General features: G+C 46.3%; 1 protein-coding gene across 1 annotated transcript in view; it reads right to left on the reverse strand.

Moving 5' to 3' along the window:
- Positions 1 to 9,669: 9,669 nt before the first annotated feature.
- Positions 9,670 to 17,485, reverse strand: part of LOC130119191 (growth hormone secretagogue receptor type 1-like) — a 12,684-nt gene continuing 4,868 nt past the window's right edge. The window contains exons 3-6 of the mRNA XM_056287617.1: positions 16,884 to 17,485; positions 16,521 to 16,605; positions 15,636 to 15,842; positions 9,670 to 9,835 (exon numbers count right to left, since the gene is read on the reverse strand). The exon at positions 16,884 to 17,485 is cut by the window's right edge and continues 242 nt beyond it. Coding sequence (XP_056143592.1) covers positions 9,670 to 9,835; positions 15,636 to 15,842; positions 16,521 to 16,605; positions 16,884 to 17,485 — 1,060 coding nt within the window. The remainder of the gene's footprint in view (positions 9,836 to 15,635; positions 15,843 to 16,520; positions 16,606 to 16,883) is intronic.

Below are 17,485 nucleotides of genomic sequence, written 5' to 3' on the forward strand. Positions count from 1 at the left end.
CACTGAAATTAACGTAAAACGATGCACTGTCGTAACAGTGCCAGATGTAACAAGACTTGGCCAAACTTATTGTGCTAGAACAGTTCAAAGACTCCGTCCCTGGCTACAAAGACTCAGTCCCTGGCTACATAGACTCAGTCCCTGGCTACATAGACTCAGTCCCTGGCTACATAGACTCAGTCCCTGGCTACATAGACTCCGTCCCTGGCTACATAGACTCAGTCCCTGGCTACATAGACTCAGTCCCTAGCTACATAGACTCAGTCCCTGGCTACATAGACTCAGTCCTTGGCTACATAGACTCAGTCCCTGGCTACATAGACTCCGTCCCTGGCTACATAGACTCAGTCCCTGGCTACATAGACTCAGTCCTTGGCTACATAGACTCAGTCCCTGGCTGGGTTGGGGCAGATTACTTTGAAATGTAGTCAGTTACTGAATACAAATTACATGCTATCCAAAGGAATTGAATCAAGTCAGCGACCTCACCTGTTCTGTCTGTGGCAGACAGTGTGGATCGCGGATTGGGCTTTACAGCCATAAGAAGTGTAAGATTCGACTTAGAGACGAGAGAGACATTGGTTGTAAACGAACTCTTTACTTAGAACTTAGCAAAGTTCGGATGCACAGCCATCAGGCTACATCTGCGTTTTCTCCAGTTCGGCTCATACTTAACATTACTTCCTAGTCTTGCCTCGCGAGAGCCCCCCATCAAAGACTAACCAGAGAGCATGCACATTAACATAAGTCCCAATACATAACAAGAAGACTCACAAGTGACAGAGGCAGGATTGTCATCATCGGACACGACGGACAACCTTAAGCTAAGTTAAGTAAGTGATTTGGAAGACAGCTGGTACAAATGCATGAGCTATAACCGATTTTAGCTGTACAGAATACTGTGCTTGTTAGTAGCTTGTTAGTAAATTATTTGTTTTGGCCTTAAAGGCCAGAAACTTTGTGTTCTAGTGGTGATCTTAAAAGTTTCCAAAATACCAAATATGATAAGACTGGATGTTGAGTAAATGTGTATAAAATGGTGCATACGACAACTAGAATAGATTAAAAAAAACATGGAGTCTTGGGTTTGAATATTTCCCTTAGTGTAAACATCATATAGCGTGAGACAGACATGCTGTAGAGTTCATGTACTGCAGGTGATCATAAAGGGTTCATATACTGCAGGTGGTCATACAGAGTTCATGTACTGCATGTGATCATACAGAGTTCATGTACTGCAGGTGATCATACAGAGTTCATGTACTGCAGGTGGTCATACAGAGTTCATGTACTGCATGTGGTCATACAGAGTTCATGTACTGCAGGTGGTCATACAGAGTTCATGTACTGCAGGTGGTCATACAGAGTTCATGTACTGCAGGTGGTCATACAGAGTTCATGTACTGCATGTGATCATACAGAGTTCATGTACTGCATGTGGTCATACAGAGTTCATGTACTGCAGGTGATCATACAGAGTTCATGTACTGCATGTGATCATACAGAGTTCATGTACTGCAGGTGGTCATACAGAGTTCATGTACTGCATGTGATCATACAGAGTTCATGTACTGCAGGTGGTCATACAGAGTTCATGTACTGCAGGTGGTCATACAGAGTTCATGTACTGCATGTGATCATACAGAGTTCATGTACTGCAGGTGGTCATACAGAATTCATGTACTGCATGTGATCATACAGAGTTCATGTACTGCATGTGGTCATACAGAGTACTGCAGGTGGTCATACAGAGTTCATGTACTGCATGTGGTCATACAGAGTACTGCAGGTGGTCATACAGAGTTCATGTACTGCATGTGATCATACAGAGTTCATGTACTGCAGGTGATCATACAGAGTTCATGTACTGCATGTGATCATACAGAGTTCATGTACTGCAGGTGGTCACACAGTGTGAGAATCTTTCTGGTTTACAGCTACTTAAAGGCCAAAACTGTGATCCAAACATAAACCAAAGGCTAACCAAATATCAACACACATTTTGACCTGGCGTCAGCATCAAACAGAGCTGGACTAACACTAGACAATAAACACGTGCCGGTTCTGATGCTGTTAACGGTTTGTTAATGTCGGTTTTGTAGAGACAGCTGGGAAACAGGCCTTCCTTTCGATTATGACTGGAGAGGCTGTTTCATCCCTGCCTCCAGCTTCCTGAACACGTGAGGAAACATCAACTCAGTGAGTTGTGAGTCAGTGAGTGCATCCACATTATCAGTTAAAGGACAACCATATTACGGTGACAGTTGTCGGAGCTTTCTGTCTTACATATTGTAGTCTAAACATACCACAACCCCCTGATTTTCCTAAATCCCTTTACAGCGTCTTAATCGACGGCTATTCCGGTGGTCCTTGTTCCTGCAGTGGTGCTCTTTAGATATTTGCCATGTCAAGGGCTCATCAAACGCTCTTGCTGATGCCCTGGCTCGGGCTCCTTGCCCTAGTAACTCTTTGCCTTTTGGTCCTTCTGTCCTCCTCTCATTGCCCTCTCTCCTCCTGTAGTCTTATAACGGTTTCTTAGGAAGCCCTACTAGGTTGCTGATGTGTGTCTGGGAGGAGCGGAGGAGGCGGGCCTGAGACAAAGAAGGTATTTGTCTTTTATTATATAAATGTCATTGACTCATTATAATTAGTCAGTGTTGTTTATTTCAGTGTGGTTGGGTTTTCTGGCAGAAAGTCCATTTGATTAGAAAGGATGTGACGAACGACCCCCCCCCCCCCGGAGAACTGGTTCTGGATTGTTCTGTTCACCTCTGTTGTGTTTCAGGCTGAGAGACGGCTCGTCAGACCTGAGAGGATACACCCGGGCCCAGGCGGGTCCTTCAGTGTGAAGCTGCAGCCAGCTCACAGTCTTGACGCTCACGGGAGGGAGGAAAGGGCGGATGGTTTTAGAGTTCAGAGGAAAGCGGGAGAAGTGAGGTGTGCAGGAAGGAACAGGAAATGTGAGACAGTAATTTCAAGACTCACCTTTGGACACACTGGACTAAACAGTACACTTTTCAAAATAGGCAAACACAGTACAGGCCGATGTGACTACTGGGTGCAGGGAGACACGTTAGAGCATGTCACGATATAGTGTCAGAAATATGAGGCAGAAAGATGGCGTCTGACTCTAAAGCTCAGAAGAAATAAAAATACAGTTTGATTTAGTAGATATTCTACAGAAGAATTCAGCTGAATGTTATAAAATCTTGTTTCAGTTTCTTAGAGTAACTAATTTGATTAAGAAGATTTGAGATTTTTTTTTTGGGGGGGGGGGGGTAGCGTAAAGAATAGACATTCTGATCCACACTCCATACCAGCTGTTGGCGGTAATGCACCATTTCGTTGTTTGCCAACCGCCAATAAACAAGAAGAAGAAGTAGTAGTAGTAGTAGTAGTAGTAGTAGTAGTAGCAAAGAGCTTAGATAACAGCTCTATCTAAACTCTTTGGTAGTAGTAGTAGTAGCAGTAGCGGTAGTAGTAGTAGTAGTAGTAGCAAAGAGCTTACATAACAGCTCTATCTAAACTCTTTGGTAGTAGTAGTAGTAGTAGTAGTAGTAGTAGTAGCAAAGAGCTTAGATAACAGCTCTATCTAAACTCTTTGGTAGTAGTAGTAGTAGTAGTAGTAGTAGTAGTAGCAAAGAGCTTAGATAACAGCTCTATCTAAACTCTTTGGTAGTAGTAGTAGTAGTAGTAGTAGTAGCAAAGAGCTTAGATAACAGCTCTATCTAAACTCTGGTAGTAGCAGTAGTAGTAGTAGTAGTAGCAGTAGTAGCAAAGAGCTTGGATAACAGCTCTATCTAAACTCTTTGGTAGTAGTAGTAGTAGTAGTAGTAGTAGTAGTAGCAGTAGTAGCAAAGAGCTTGGATAACAGCTCTATCTAAACTCTTTGGTAGTAGTAGTAGTAGTAGTAGTAGTAGCAAGGAGCTTGAATAACAGCTCTATCTAAACTCTTTGGTAGTAGTAGTAGTAGTAGTAGTAGTAGTAGTAGCAGTAGTAGCAAAGAGCTTGGATAACAGCTCTATCTAAACTCTTTGGTAGTAGTAGTAGTAATAGTAGTAGTAGTAGCAAGGAGCTTGGATAACAGCTCTATCTAAACTCTTTGGTAGTAGTAGTAGTAGTAGTAGCAGTAGCAAGGAGCTTGGATAACAGCTCTATCTAAACTCTTTGGTAGTAGTAGTAGTAACAGTAGTAGTAGTAGCAAAGAGCTTGGATAACAGCTCTATCTAAACTCTTTGGTAGTAGTAGTAGTAATAGTAGTAGTAGTAGCAAGGAGCTTGGATAACAGCTCTATCTAAACTCTTTGATAGTAGTAGTAGTAGTAGTAGCAGTAGCAAGGAGCTTGGATAACAGCTCTATCTAAACTCTTTGGTAGTAGTAGTAGTAGTAGTAGTAGCAAGGAGCTTGGATAACAGCTCTATCTAAACTCTTTGGTAGTAGTAGTAGTAATAGTAGTAGTAGTAGCAAGGAGCTTGGATAACAGCTCTATCTAAACTCTTTGATAGTAGTAGTAGTAGTAGTAGCAGTAGCAAGGAGCTTGGATAACAGCTCTATCTAAACTCTTTGGTAGTAGTAGTAGTAGTAGTAGTAGTAGTAGCAAGGAGCTTGGATAACAGCTCTATCTAAACTCTTTGGTAGTAGTAGTAGTAGTAGTAGTAGTAGTAGCAAGGAGCTTGGATAACAGCTCTATCTAAACTCTTTGGTAGTAGTAGTAGTAGTAGTAGTAGTAGTAGTAGTAGCAAAGAGCTTAGATAACAGCGCTATCTAAACTCTTTGGTGGTGGTAGTAGTAGTAGTAGTAGTAGTAGCAGTAGTAGCAAAGAGCTTGGATAACAGCTGTATCTAAACTCTTTGGTAGTAGTAGTAGTAGTAGTAGTAGTAGCAAAGAGCTTAGATAACAGCTCTATCTAAACTCTTTGGTAGTAGTCGTAGTCGTAGTCGTAGTCGTAGTCGTAGTAGTAGTAGTAGTAGTAGTAGTAGTCTTGGCGCTGTCACTGCCACCCGTTTTATTGGTTGGTTTGCTTTTACACTTAACAACATGCACGACATCAGGAAATACGCCCACACTGCCCCACCTTACACCACCGATTTACTGACACACACATCCACACTTAATTGTATTGCGTCTATTCTTTACTTGTAATAAATCATTTTGGCTTATTGAGTGGTTTTGATCTCCCCCTTCTTAGCTGCACCCTGTCGAGCCAGGGGTTGTAACAGGCGCTCTCGATTCTCTTGATTTCCCCTCTTTAAATAACACTTTCAAACACTTTCACTTGAAATGACATATTCACACATGCCCATTATTTTTCGTCGAGCAGAACCTCTGAATCGTCCCCGAGGCCTCTGAAACAGGGGAGTTTCGACTCCACCTCAGTCCAAAACTCTTCGCAGACTCGGTATCGTGACAACGGCGGGTGTGTTTCGGGGACCCCGCGGTGGTTTGGGCTCAGAGCTGTTCCCAGAACCGGTCTGCGTACGGGAACTGTGACTGGCGGAGCTGATTGAGAAGGGGCCATCTTCGGCGACTGCCGAGACAGAAATAACAATCCGTGTTTTATCTGCTGACGCTGATGGTTACTCGTATAAAATGGTGTCATTTAACATGAGCGCTAAAGGCACAAAGGCGATCTCACGGAGAGCAACCCCAGACGGCATCCGGATGTGGGCCACTTCAGGCAGTGACGTGGCACTGATGGCCTTGTTTCTTGTCCTGACAAAATGGATGTGAGCCTGAAGTGGCCCACATCCATCCATCCATCCATCCATTATCTGAGCAGTTTACCCTGCTCTCAGGGTGGCGGGGATGCTGGAGCCTATCCCAGCAGCCATTGGGCGGCAGGCGGGGAGACAGCCCGGACAGGCTGCCAGGCCATCACAGGGCTGGCCCACATGTATAACAACAAATATGGCCCAAATACGCCACATCAAATGTGGGCCTTTTTTTGGCGAAGATGTGGTGCTCTCGGCAACAAGTTTTTTTTTTAAACACCTTTATTATATGAACAAAAGAACAAAATCTGGTCATAACAATAACAAAGGAGCAAATAGTCAGACTGAGCTGTTGCAATGTTTTTTAGCATTTCACAAAACAACAAAAAGTAAGGAAAAACTAATGAAAAACAAAACGATAGAAAGAGGTCGAATCAGAAATCAACATATCTATATTTCTGTAAATATGCAAAGCTTGTTTGGTTTGAATACATTTCAGTGCTTTCTTAAAATGTATTAATTCATCCATGGAGACTAAGAGAAGCGGCCTGGACTTGATAAATCTAGATATATGGATGAACTGTTTAGCCGTAATCATCAGGCTCTTGTACAGCATTTCCACATTTCTATCCTCCATCATAACTCCAAATTTCATATCCTTATAAAATCTAAATCGGGCAAATGAAAGTCCTTTTCTTTTTTTTTTATCACTTCAGTTTTTATTGAAAGCTTTTAGGTCAATACAAACATGGCATCCGTATTCAGAAGTTAACATTGAATTATCTACACTTACTTGCACACAAGCCCAACAGGGCAACTCAAAACAAACAAAAAAACCACAAAAAATGAACCACAAGAGCTTCCTGTGGGTCTAACGTTCCAGTCTTAAGTGTTGTCATGAATTATGTTGTCGCGTGTTTGCTCCTTAAACCAGATCCATTTCTTCCACTGGTCTTCCACCCGAGGTACTGTAAGTCTCAATCGATGAGTCAGTTTTCCAGTCATTGTCCTTGTGTGGGGGCCTCCACCTGGCACCATTTTCTTGTGATTGCCTTCTTAGCCGCAATCAGCAGTATCTTAACCAAACATCTCTCACGTGGCCCTATATCGTCGTTTTTAAAATGACAGAGATAGAGGGTCATATAGCACTTAGGGAAGTCATATCCAAGTACCTTTTGTATTATATCATGAACAATCTCCCAAAACATCGCTAGCTTATTACATTTCCAAAATATATGCGAGTGGTCTACATCCTCTGTTCCACATTTCCTCCGGCATGACATTTGGTGGTGGAGTATCTATTTTGGATTTTTGGTGTAGTAAAAAAACGTGTCAGATTTTTCCAGGAGAATTCCCTCCATATCCGCGAACTAGTGGAGGATTGGTGGACTTTCCACATATTCTGCCAGTCCTCCTCTGCAATTTCTGTGCCAAATTCTAATCCCCATTTTTCTTTGATATATGTAGTTGAGTGTTTACTAGTTGTGAGAGCTTGATATAGTACAGATATAGTCCTAGATTTTCTCCCTTTATATGCGTTGATTATAATTTGAATCACACTGTTCACCTCCACGGAGGGTCCCCCCCTGATACGTTTGTTGTAATAACCCCTTAATTGTAAATATCTAAAGAAGTCATGAGTCTCCAAATCAAACTTGTCTTTCATACCCTGAAAACTCTCCATCTCCCCTTTTTCCTCTAGAGTGCACCAGGCTGTGATTCCCCAGTTAACCCACAGTTTGAAAACTGTATCCAGCCTCTCTGGATTAAAGTCTCTATCATATGCTACCCATCTCAATAACTGTATCTCATCTTGTAATTTGTTGATTTTAATCAATTTAAACCATAACTCCAGTGTAAATAATGTGACTGAATCCATGTGGGTTTTTTGTTTTCTTGTATACTTCTTTATCCCCTAATGAAAGTCCTTTTCAGATATCCAACTTTGAAATAATCCCCAAAAGGCTCTAGTATATTTACCAGTACAAAACAAATGTTCTAATGTTTCGCTAACAGAATCACGAAATATGCAATGGATTGTTTTCAATGTTAAATCTTTGTCTCGGAAACTCATTGCAGGGATGAATATCATTTACCCTTTTGAAATGAGTCTCTCACGCTTTGGGTGAAATAGGGAGAGTGGGGCATGTGGTTCTAATTCTGCCTATAAGCTGTTCAGGGTGATTTTTTAATAGATGTTTATTATTTTTCCCGGTAGAGGGAAGGGTACGGAGGAAAGGGCATCCCTTATTTGTGTAAGCGGTTATTTTCCCGGTTAGCTAGGGACTAACGTGTCTTACTAGTAGTTTACAGTCGTCACCCTCTCCCGGAAGCGCGCCCTCGCGCTTTGTTCTTCCCGCGCTCCGAAGAGACTTCTGAGGAACTGCACACTTCCGGATCCCGCCGCTGCCACCAATGTAACCGGTTATTTTCTTGCCCGGTGCGGGATTCAATACGGGGTGTACTGCACCACAAGGCCACGTCACTAACCGCTCGGCTAAAGGGTCAGACTCGTTAGCTAGCTAGGGGCTAACGTGTCTTATTAGTAATTTACATTTGTTTATTTGAGTTTTTTTTTCTCTCCATAAACTCGAGAGTGTGTCTGCGAAGTGGCGCTGACACATCCTGAGTCAACATTCCTTTCCCCATACTCGCCATCACTTATGGGGTTGCCTTGGTAACCGCTGAGCGAGTATCGGTGTGTTTGTTTTCCTGCACATGGCACACTGAACTGAGACCAGATGGATTTACTTTCAGCAGGACACGGCTGATATTCCGGATCGGAGAGCTGTGTGGAGGGGAACGCTGCTCGTAAACCGCTCCCCAATATCAGAGAGGCCCGCTGATGGAAGCTTAATGGGGAGTCGAGCGACACAGAAATCCCACCTTAACAGAGGGTCTATCCCCCCGCACCTACTGAATGTTGCAGAGGGAATGTTAAACCAGGATCCATGAGTATTTTGTATGAACTGCTGGAACCGTTTTAGTCCATTCGTTGACCCCTACAGTGAGGGGGCCGGGGGCTCTGTTATGCTATGGGGGCACTTTCCTGGCATGGTTTGGGTCCACTTGTCCCCTTAGAGGGAAGGGTCACTGCAAATCAATGCAAAGTTATTCTACCCCCCCCCCCCCATGCTTCCTCCAATACATGTCGAGTCGCCATGGGGATGGATGGATGGATGGAATTTTACTCGGCCAATTACCCCACTCTTCCGAGCCGTCCCGGTCTCTGCTCCACCTCCCCCTGCCGATCCGGGGAGGGCTGCAGACCGCCACATGCCTCTTCCCATACATGTGGAATCACCAGCCGCTTCTTTTCACCTGACAGTGAGGAGTTTCACCAGGGGGACGTAGCGCCTGTAACGAATTCGGGGGGGGGGGGGGGGAGCCGGAAACCGCCGCAGCCGGGACGCGAACCCGGGTCTCCCGCACCACGGGCGACTACGTTAACCAGTCGACTAAAGGGTCCGGCCCGTTAGCCAAGGGCTAGCGAGTCTAGTCATCCATAGTCGTTACACACCTGACAGTGAGGAGTTTCACCAGGGGGACGTAGCGCGTGGGAGGATCATGCCCTGACTGACCAGAGGAGGCGCTAGTTCAGCGACCAGGACATACACCCACATCCGGCTTCCCGGCCGCAGACACGGCCAATTGTGTCTGTAGGGACGCCCGACCAAGCCGGAGGTAACACGGGGATTCGAACCGACGACCCCCCTGTTGCTAGGCAACGGAATAGACCACTACGTTACCCGGACCCCTTTCACGGGTAATTTGAATGGCGGTTACGGGAGGAATGTGTCACCACACACAGTGTGCATCGCACCCTGCTGCGTATGGGGCTGTGTAGCTGCGGACCTGTCAGAGTCCTGGTCGTGACCCCTGCCCACCGCTGAAGCTGCCTGGAATCTGGGACGTACTGGACCGACAAGTCTGACCCACGGTGGCGCCACCTCGCAACTTACAAGGCTTGACGGATCTGCTGCTCATGTCTTGGTGCCAGACACCACAGGAAGGGGTCTTGGAGAGTCCAGGCCTCAGCGGGTCGGTGCTGTTCTGGCGGCACGCGGAGGAGCAGCAACAGCATGATGGGCAGGTGGTCATAATGTTTTGGCTCATCAGTGTATCTACAGAGAGGCAAAGAGTGAAATGTTTGGCTGAAGTGTGAGAAGGTCTGGACTCTGTCCGGACCTATGCAGGGAAACCCAACCCTAGAACCTAACGCTTCTCTGACAAAATGGCTGATTTAAGTGTTGTGTGTGTGTGTGTGTGGGGGGGGGGGGGGGGGCTAACCTAAACCACCGGCCATCAGAACGACAACCTCCGTTAATTCGAGAGCCTCTATATAGTTTATACCGGTCTGCATCCAAAGTCTATCCGCCACCCCTCATGTAAACCAGCCAGCTTTGTCAAGTCTGACGTGGGGGATGGAAAGCAGTCCTGGATCAGGTCTTGGTCGTAGCTGACCGGTTTATATTCACGCTACACCATTCTAACATCCTGTAAGGCCGTGTTTCTCAACCGGGGGTCCGCGGACCCCTAGTGGCCCGGTGGTGTAATTGCAAGGGGTCCGTGAAAATAAAATATCTTTAAAAAAAAGATCCTATGACATTTATAGAAATAGGATTATTTTACTCAAATGTGACTGAGACCTTTATCTACCTAAACTATAAAGGGTAACAGGACTTTTTTCTCTAATTACATCTGTTTCACAAGTGTAATTTGTTGTATTTTAATAAGAGATCTCGCTCCCGTTTGCATTGTTAAAAGTTACTGCATAAAAGTTCTGTTGTTACATATATCTGAAAGTTACTGAATACATATTCTGTGTTGTTACATATATCTGAAAGTTACTGAATACATATTCTGTTTTGTTACATATATCTGAAAGTTACTGAATACATATTCTGTTTTGTTACATATATCTGAAAGTTACTGAATACATATTCTGTTTTGTTACATATATCTGAAAGTTACTGAATACATATTCTGTGTTGTTACATATATCTGAAAGTTACTGAATACATATTCTGTTTTGTTACATATATCTGAAAGTTACTGAATACATATTCTGTGTTGTTACATATATCTGAAAGTTACTGAATACATATTCTGTTTTGTTACATATATCTGAAAGTTACTGAATACATATTCTGTGTTGTTACATATATCTGAAAGTTACTGAATACATATTCTGTTTTGTTACATATATCTGAAAGTTACTGAATACATATTCTGTTTTGTTACATATATCTGAAAGTTACTGAATACATATTCTGTTTTGTTACATATATCTGAAAGTTGCTGCATAAGAATTCTGTTTTGTTAACTATATCTAAGTTACAACTGAAAGCTCTTATTTTTGCCCCAAAGAGTGAATAAATGCTATAATGCAATTTAAAATGCAGTTTCTACTGTTTCTATCAAATTGCAACCCCCCTCCCCCAAGATCAGGTGGAGGGGTCCTCAGGGTAGAGCCAAAATACGCAGGGGGTCCAGGACCCCAAAAAGGTTGAGAACCACTGGTGTAAGGGACCAGCGAACAAGAAGAGATGTCCATGCTGGCAGCTGTATGCTCCACTAGGTGGCGATTCACTAACACTGAGGTTTAGGTTGAGGTCACATGATCCACAAGACCTCCTCACCCCCCCCCCCACACACACACACACACACATCAATACAGTAGCACCAAAAATAGCAAAGTACGGAACTGGGGATTGACTCGGACCGATAAGCACTGGCACAAACAGTCCACATGCAGAACGGGGATGGGGGGCTGCTTTTGTTTTTCTTATGTATCGTAGCGAATTCGGGGGTGGGGGTGGAGGGGGGGGCAGCCGGGAACCGCCGCAGGCAGGACACGAACCCGGGTCGCCCGCGACTGCGCTAACCAGTCGACTAAAGGGTCCGACCCGTTAGCCGACCAGCTAGCGAGTCCAGTCATCCGGGCTCGTTACGGTATGTGTGGGTCTGAGTCCTGGTCTAAGATGGGAGGAAAAGCCAGAGGGTGACGGAGGAAAAAAAAGCCGCATTAAAAAACAGGCGGGTAGGGGGCGCCCGGGGAGCGTAGCGGTCTATTTCGTTGCCTAGCAACGGGGGGATCGCCGTTTCGAATCCCCGTGTTACCCCCGGCTTGGTTGGGGGTCCCTACAGACACGATTGGCCGTGTCTGCGGATGGGAAGCCGGATGTGGGTGTATGTCCTGGTCGCTGCACTAGCGCCACCTCTGGTCAGTCAGGGCGCCTGTTCGGGGGGGGGGGGTAGCATGATCCTCCCACGCGCTACGTCCCCCTGGTGAAACTCCTCACTGTCAGGTGTGTAACGACTATGGATGACTAGACTCGCTAGCCCTTGGCTAACGGGTCGGACCCTTTAGTCGACTGGTTAACGTAGTCGCCCGTGGTGCGGGAGACCCGGGTTCGCGTCCCGGCTGCGGCGGTTTCCGCCCCCCCCCCCCCCCCCGACTTCGTTACAGGTGAAAAAAAGCGGCTGGCGACTCCACATGTACAGGAGGAGGCATGTGGTAGTCCGCAGCCCTCCCCGGATCGGCAGAGGGGGTGGAGCAGCAAGAGTAAAAAAATAAGAGGGGGGGGCATTTAGACAGAAGAGGGGCTGACGTCTTTGGAACCCTGTGCTGCCACGTCTGCACAATTTCACGTCATCTCTTATTGTAATCCCGTAAGCCTTTTGACCGTCCTTCTGTCTAGTATCACGTTTTATTTTCTATACTTTACTTCATCTGTTTCTAGTACTGACATCTCCGCTGCTGCTGCAACGATCCAATATCCCTGAAGATAATGTAACGTAATCTAATGTAATGTTATGTAATGTAATCTAATGCAATGTAATCTAATGCAATGTAATCTAATGTAATGTAATGCAATGTAATATAATGTAATGTAATCGAATGCAATGCAATGTAATGTAATCTAATGTAATGCAATCTAATGTAATGCGATGTAATGTAATCTAATGTAATGTAATCGAATGCAATGTAATGTAATCTAATCGAATGCAATGTAATGTAATGCAATGTAATCCAATGTAATGTAATCGAATGCAATGCAATGTAATGTAATCTAATGTAATGCAATCTAATGTAATGCGATGTAATGTAATCTAATATAATGTAATCTAATGCAATGTAATCTAACGTAATGTAATCTAATGCAATGTAATCTAATGTAATGCAATCTAATCTAATGCGATGTAATGTAATCTAATGCAATTTAATCTAACGTAATGTAATGTAATGCAATGTAATGTAATCTAATGCAATGTAATGTAATGCAATGTAGTCTAATGTAATGTAATCGAATGCAATGCAATGTAACGTAATCTAATGTAATGCAATCTAATGTAATGCGATGTAATGTAATCTAATGTAATGTAATCTAATGCAATGTAATCTAACGTAATGTAATCGAATGCAATGTAATTTAATCTAATCTAATGCAATGTAATCTAATCTAATGTAATGCAATCTAATGTAATGTACTGTAATGTAATGCAATGTAATCTAATGTAATGTAATCGAATGCAATGCAATGTAATGTAATCTAATGTAATGCAATCTAATGTAATGCGATGTAATGTAATCTAATGTAATGTAATCTAATGCAATGTAATCTAACGTAATGTAATCGAATGCAATGTAATTTAATCTAATCTAATGCAATGTAATCTAATCCAATCTAATGTAATGCAATCTAATGTAATGTACTGTAATGTAATGCAATGTAATCTAATGTAATGTAATGTTATCGAATGCAATGTAATGTAATCTAATGTAATGCAATCTAATGTAATGCGATGTAATGTAATCTAATGTAATGTAATCTAATGCAATGTAATCTAACGTAATGTAATCTAATGCAATGTAATGTAATCTAATCTAATGCAATGTAATCTAATCTAATCTAATCTAATGCAATCTAATGTAATGCGATGTAATGTAATGCAATCTAACCTAACCTCTAATAGCCTGACTCTACTTCTCCCTTGATTCTACTGATGACACGCTCACTAAGGTCTTGTTTAAAACTGAATCCGGTGCTAGATCAGGGTTGGAGACACCTACATTTTACAATACTGTTTTCGATTCATGCAGTTCAAATCACAGATGACCCTGTTCTGTTTTGGATGCAGTACATTTCTCTTCTCTTTTATTCTATAGAGGGAAAAAAAACCATTCAAAATACAACACACATATATCAAACCAATAGGGAAATAAAACATTTCACAAACCCATCGAACTGTACAGAATCAAAGATTACAACACAGGTCGACAACACAACAGAGTGAGGTAACCTGTAGGCCTCGGCATGGCTTCCAGCCTGCAGGACCCCCCCTCCATCAAGTCACAGAAATCAAACAAAAAATACACATACCACACACAGTATACTGTTTAAAAAAGGGCTACTACAAAAGGGATGTGACATCGATCTAAAAGGAGGTTCTAAACCGTTTAAAAACAGTATTATAGTTGTTAACATGTTGGTTTTGGTGTCAGTCGTTTCCTAACAGACATACTAACATATGCAATGCATTGATATCTCAGTTGGGTATTTATCTTGACAGAATACAGAGTTTAAACACCGGCGGTCGTTTTGACCGCCCATGGTTGTTTCAGGTAGGAGTGAGATCCCAATCGTTCTAGTGTTAAATGAAATAGTGGCGATGAATTGGGGGGGGGGGGGTCAAATAGATGATCCAGTTTGATCCATCATATTGACAAGAAGCTCAGCGGTAAGGGCCCCATGTGATGCCCTGCTCCAGAAATACATCTCCAAGAGCCAACCAGCACCGGGGACTCTGGGTGGACATTGTAGATTTTCTAGTTCAGCAGTGTATAAGATTATACATCAGAGCATCAGTCAAGATTACAGGATGCGGTCTTGTTTGGGGCGGGGGTCTGCTGTATTACAGCATGTGGTCTTGTTTGTGAGGGTTTGTCTGCTGTACCCTAAGGGGAGTGTTTACACAGACATATTTCAGCTTTTCTTGGAAGTACAAGCGCTTGCTGCAGAGCTAAAGCGCAACGGCGCGGCAGATGAAAACATTAATATCTATTTCTGACACATCAGCACGTAATGACGTGACACGTGGCACACACCAGGCCCTTATAAAGCTACATAGATCAGCATTACAGCCCTGTTCCGTCCAGGGATGAGCGTCACTGGACGCGTGTTGGTGTGCGTGCGTGCGCGCGTGTGAACCGGTGTGGGCGCGCATCCCCCCCCCCCCGAAAGGCTCGAGGGTGTGCATGTGCAGCCCGGCATCACGCCAAAGCGTGGAATTCACGCGCCGGTCCAACCTGTCAGTGTCACGGGTTGCCTCGCTCAGGCGTGAAAAGTGCGTGTATGAAGGCGCAGTGCCAGCAGGGGGCGGTGAAAAGTGCGTGTATGACGGCGCAGTGCCAGCAGGGGGCGGTGAAAAGTGCGTGTATGACGGCGCAGTGCCAGCAGGGGGCGGTGAAAAGTGCGTGTATGAAGGCGCAGTGCCAGCAGGGGGCGGTGAAAAGTGCGTGTATGAAGGCGCAGTGCCAACAGGGGGCGGTGAAAAGTACGTGTATGAAGGCGCAGTGCCAGCAGGGGGCGGTGATTAAGAGGTGAAGGCGGGTTCGGGTTAGGGTTCGGGGGGGGGGATTTTGGAAAATGCTGTATGCCTCTTTTCCTCCGTGGGGAGTTGCTGGCATTGATTTAATCATCGCCCCCTGCTGGCACTGCGCCTTCATACACGCACTTTTCACCGCCCCCTACTGGCACTGCGCCGTCATACACGCGTGTACTCTTCATGACACGCTTCGGGCGTGATGCCGGGTGCGTGTGTGTGTGTGTAGCGTGCGCACCTGTGCGCCTCAGCGCACGTTCTGCGTGCGCAACCGTACACGTCACCCCTCCCCCCGCCCCCGCCCCCGCTCCTCACACTGTGGTGGAGGAGTGGTGCGTGGTGAACTGGCGCGGCTGCGAGCTGCACCGGGGGCGTGCGCGCGTGCGGCGGGAGCGCACGAGGCCGTGGACAGCTCGTCGGTACCTGGCGGACATCAGGTTGTACAGCAGGGGGTTGACGGCGGCGCTGAGGTAGAAGAGCACGGAGGACACCAGGTTGAAGTACTGGGACAGGTAGTACATCGCGTAGGCGTCCGCGTCGGCGCGCCAGCTCGCGCGCGTGTCGTTGGCGCGCGCGTCACCGTCGGTCGTCGCGTTCGCACCCGCGCGGTGTTCGCCTCCCCGCGTGCCAGCGTGCGACGCGCCGCTGCGCCGTGCAGCGTCGTGCGCGTCAGGGTGTTCGGGTCCCTGCGCGTCTGCGCGCGCGCCGCGCGCGCGGGTGTCAGCGCTACCGCGAGTCCCGGTACGTGCGCGATGTGCGTTGACCGCGCGTGTTTTTGCGTCAGCGCGCGAATAGTCGCGTGTCCGAGCGTGCGCGCCGGTTTGCGCGTCGCTGGGTTTGGCACCGTGCGCGCCGACGCGCGTAATGCCATGCGCGCTTACGTCCCCGCTGTGCGCCTGCGTGCGCATTTGGCTGAGCGTGTCAGACGCGTGGCGATGTGCCCGCGCGTCTTCGTCGAGGCGTGTGTCGACACATTCGGCCCTTGTTGGAACCTCGTGGGTTCGCGTGCGTGCTTTCGGACGCGCGTCTGTGGCCGTGTGTGTTGCGTGAGAGCCGGTGTCGCTGTTTCTACGCGTCGACGGCCCGCTCGCACGTGACGCGACAGTTGGGTCCGCGTACGCGTGCGTGCGCGTATTATTGTCTGCGTCCGCGTGCGCTTGCGTGTCCGTGCGTGTGTCCACGTGCGCGTCTGACCCGTCGACACTAGAGCCCAAAGACAAGGAGAAGAGGGTCCTCCCGACGTGGAACGGCAGCCAGCACAAGACAAACACCAGGACGATGACTCCTGGAGGGAGGGATGGAGAGTTTGGGGGGGGGGGAGAGAGAGAGATAGAGAGAGAGAGAGAGAGAGAACGAATAGAAGAGGGGATTTTATTGCCAATAATGGCTTCTACTTATTGTACTTGTACTGTGTATACAACGAATAAACTTGAAACTTGTACTCTATGCTGAATACCTGTGTGTGTTTGTGTGTGTGTGTGTGTGTGTGTGTCTGTGTGTGTGTGTGTGTCTGTGTGTGTGTGTGTGTGTCTGTGTGTGTGTGTGTGTTCGTTAGTTTCTCACCCAGCATTTTTACTGTGTGCCTGTGGGTTTGGTCTCTCACGCTGCTTTGTGGGCGGAGCCACAACGTTCGCCCAATGAGGCTGTAGACCATTCCCAGAATGCTCAGCGGCACCAGGAAGTACAGGTTGGAGAGGATCATCATGGCCGACAGAAGGCCGGAGGAGACACCGTAATCAGTGCAGCGACACTCGCTCTTGTCCTCCTCTATTCGCCCTCCTCTTCGCCTTTCTTCCGTCCTCTCCTCTTTCTCCTCCTCGTGTCCTCGCCTGCCACCCTCGTGCTCCTCTCCGCTCCGTTCCTCTGTTTTCACCCCCATCTCTTCCTCCCCCGTCTGTTTCTGTATGCCCCTGCCTTTCATTTCACCTCCTCCGTCTCTTCCCTCCATCTTTTCTCCCCAGCTCACCCACGCCATATCTCCTCCCTCATCCCAATCCCTCACTCTTTCCCCTGTCCACTTGGCTCCCCCCGTCCCCTCCGCAAGGGTCATCTCTCCACCACCTCCTCTTCTTTCTCCCTTCAGCAGCACTTCGTCCAGGCCTTCGTCACCCCACATCCACCCATCATCCCCCCGCCACCCCTCCACCCCTCCCACTTCCTCCACG

Source organism: Lampris incognitus, chromosome 10 (assembly GCF_029633865.1).
Source record: "Lampris incognitus isolate fLamInc1 chromosome 10, fLamInc1.hap2, whole genome shotgun sequence".
NCBI classification, from domain to species: domain Eukaryota; kingdom Metazoa; phylum Chordata; class Actinopteri; order Lampriformes; family Lampridae; genus Lampris; species Lampris incognitus.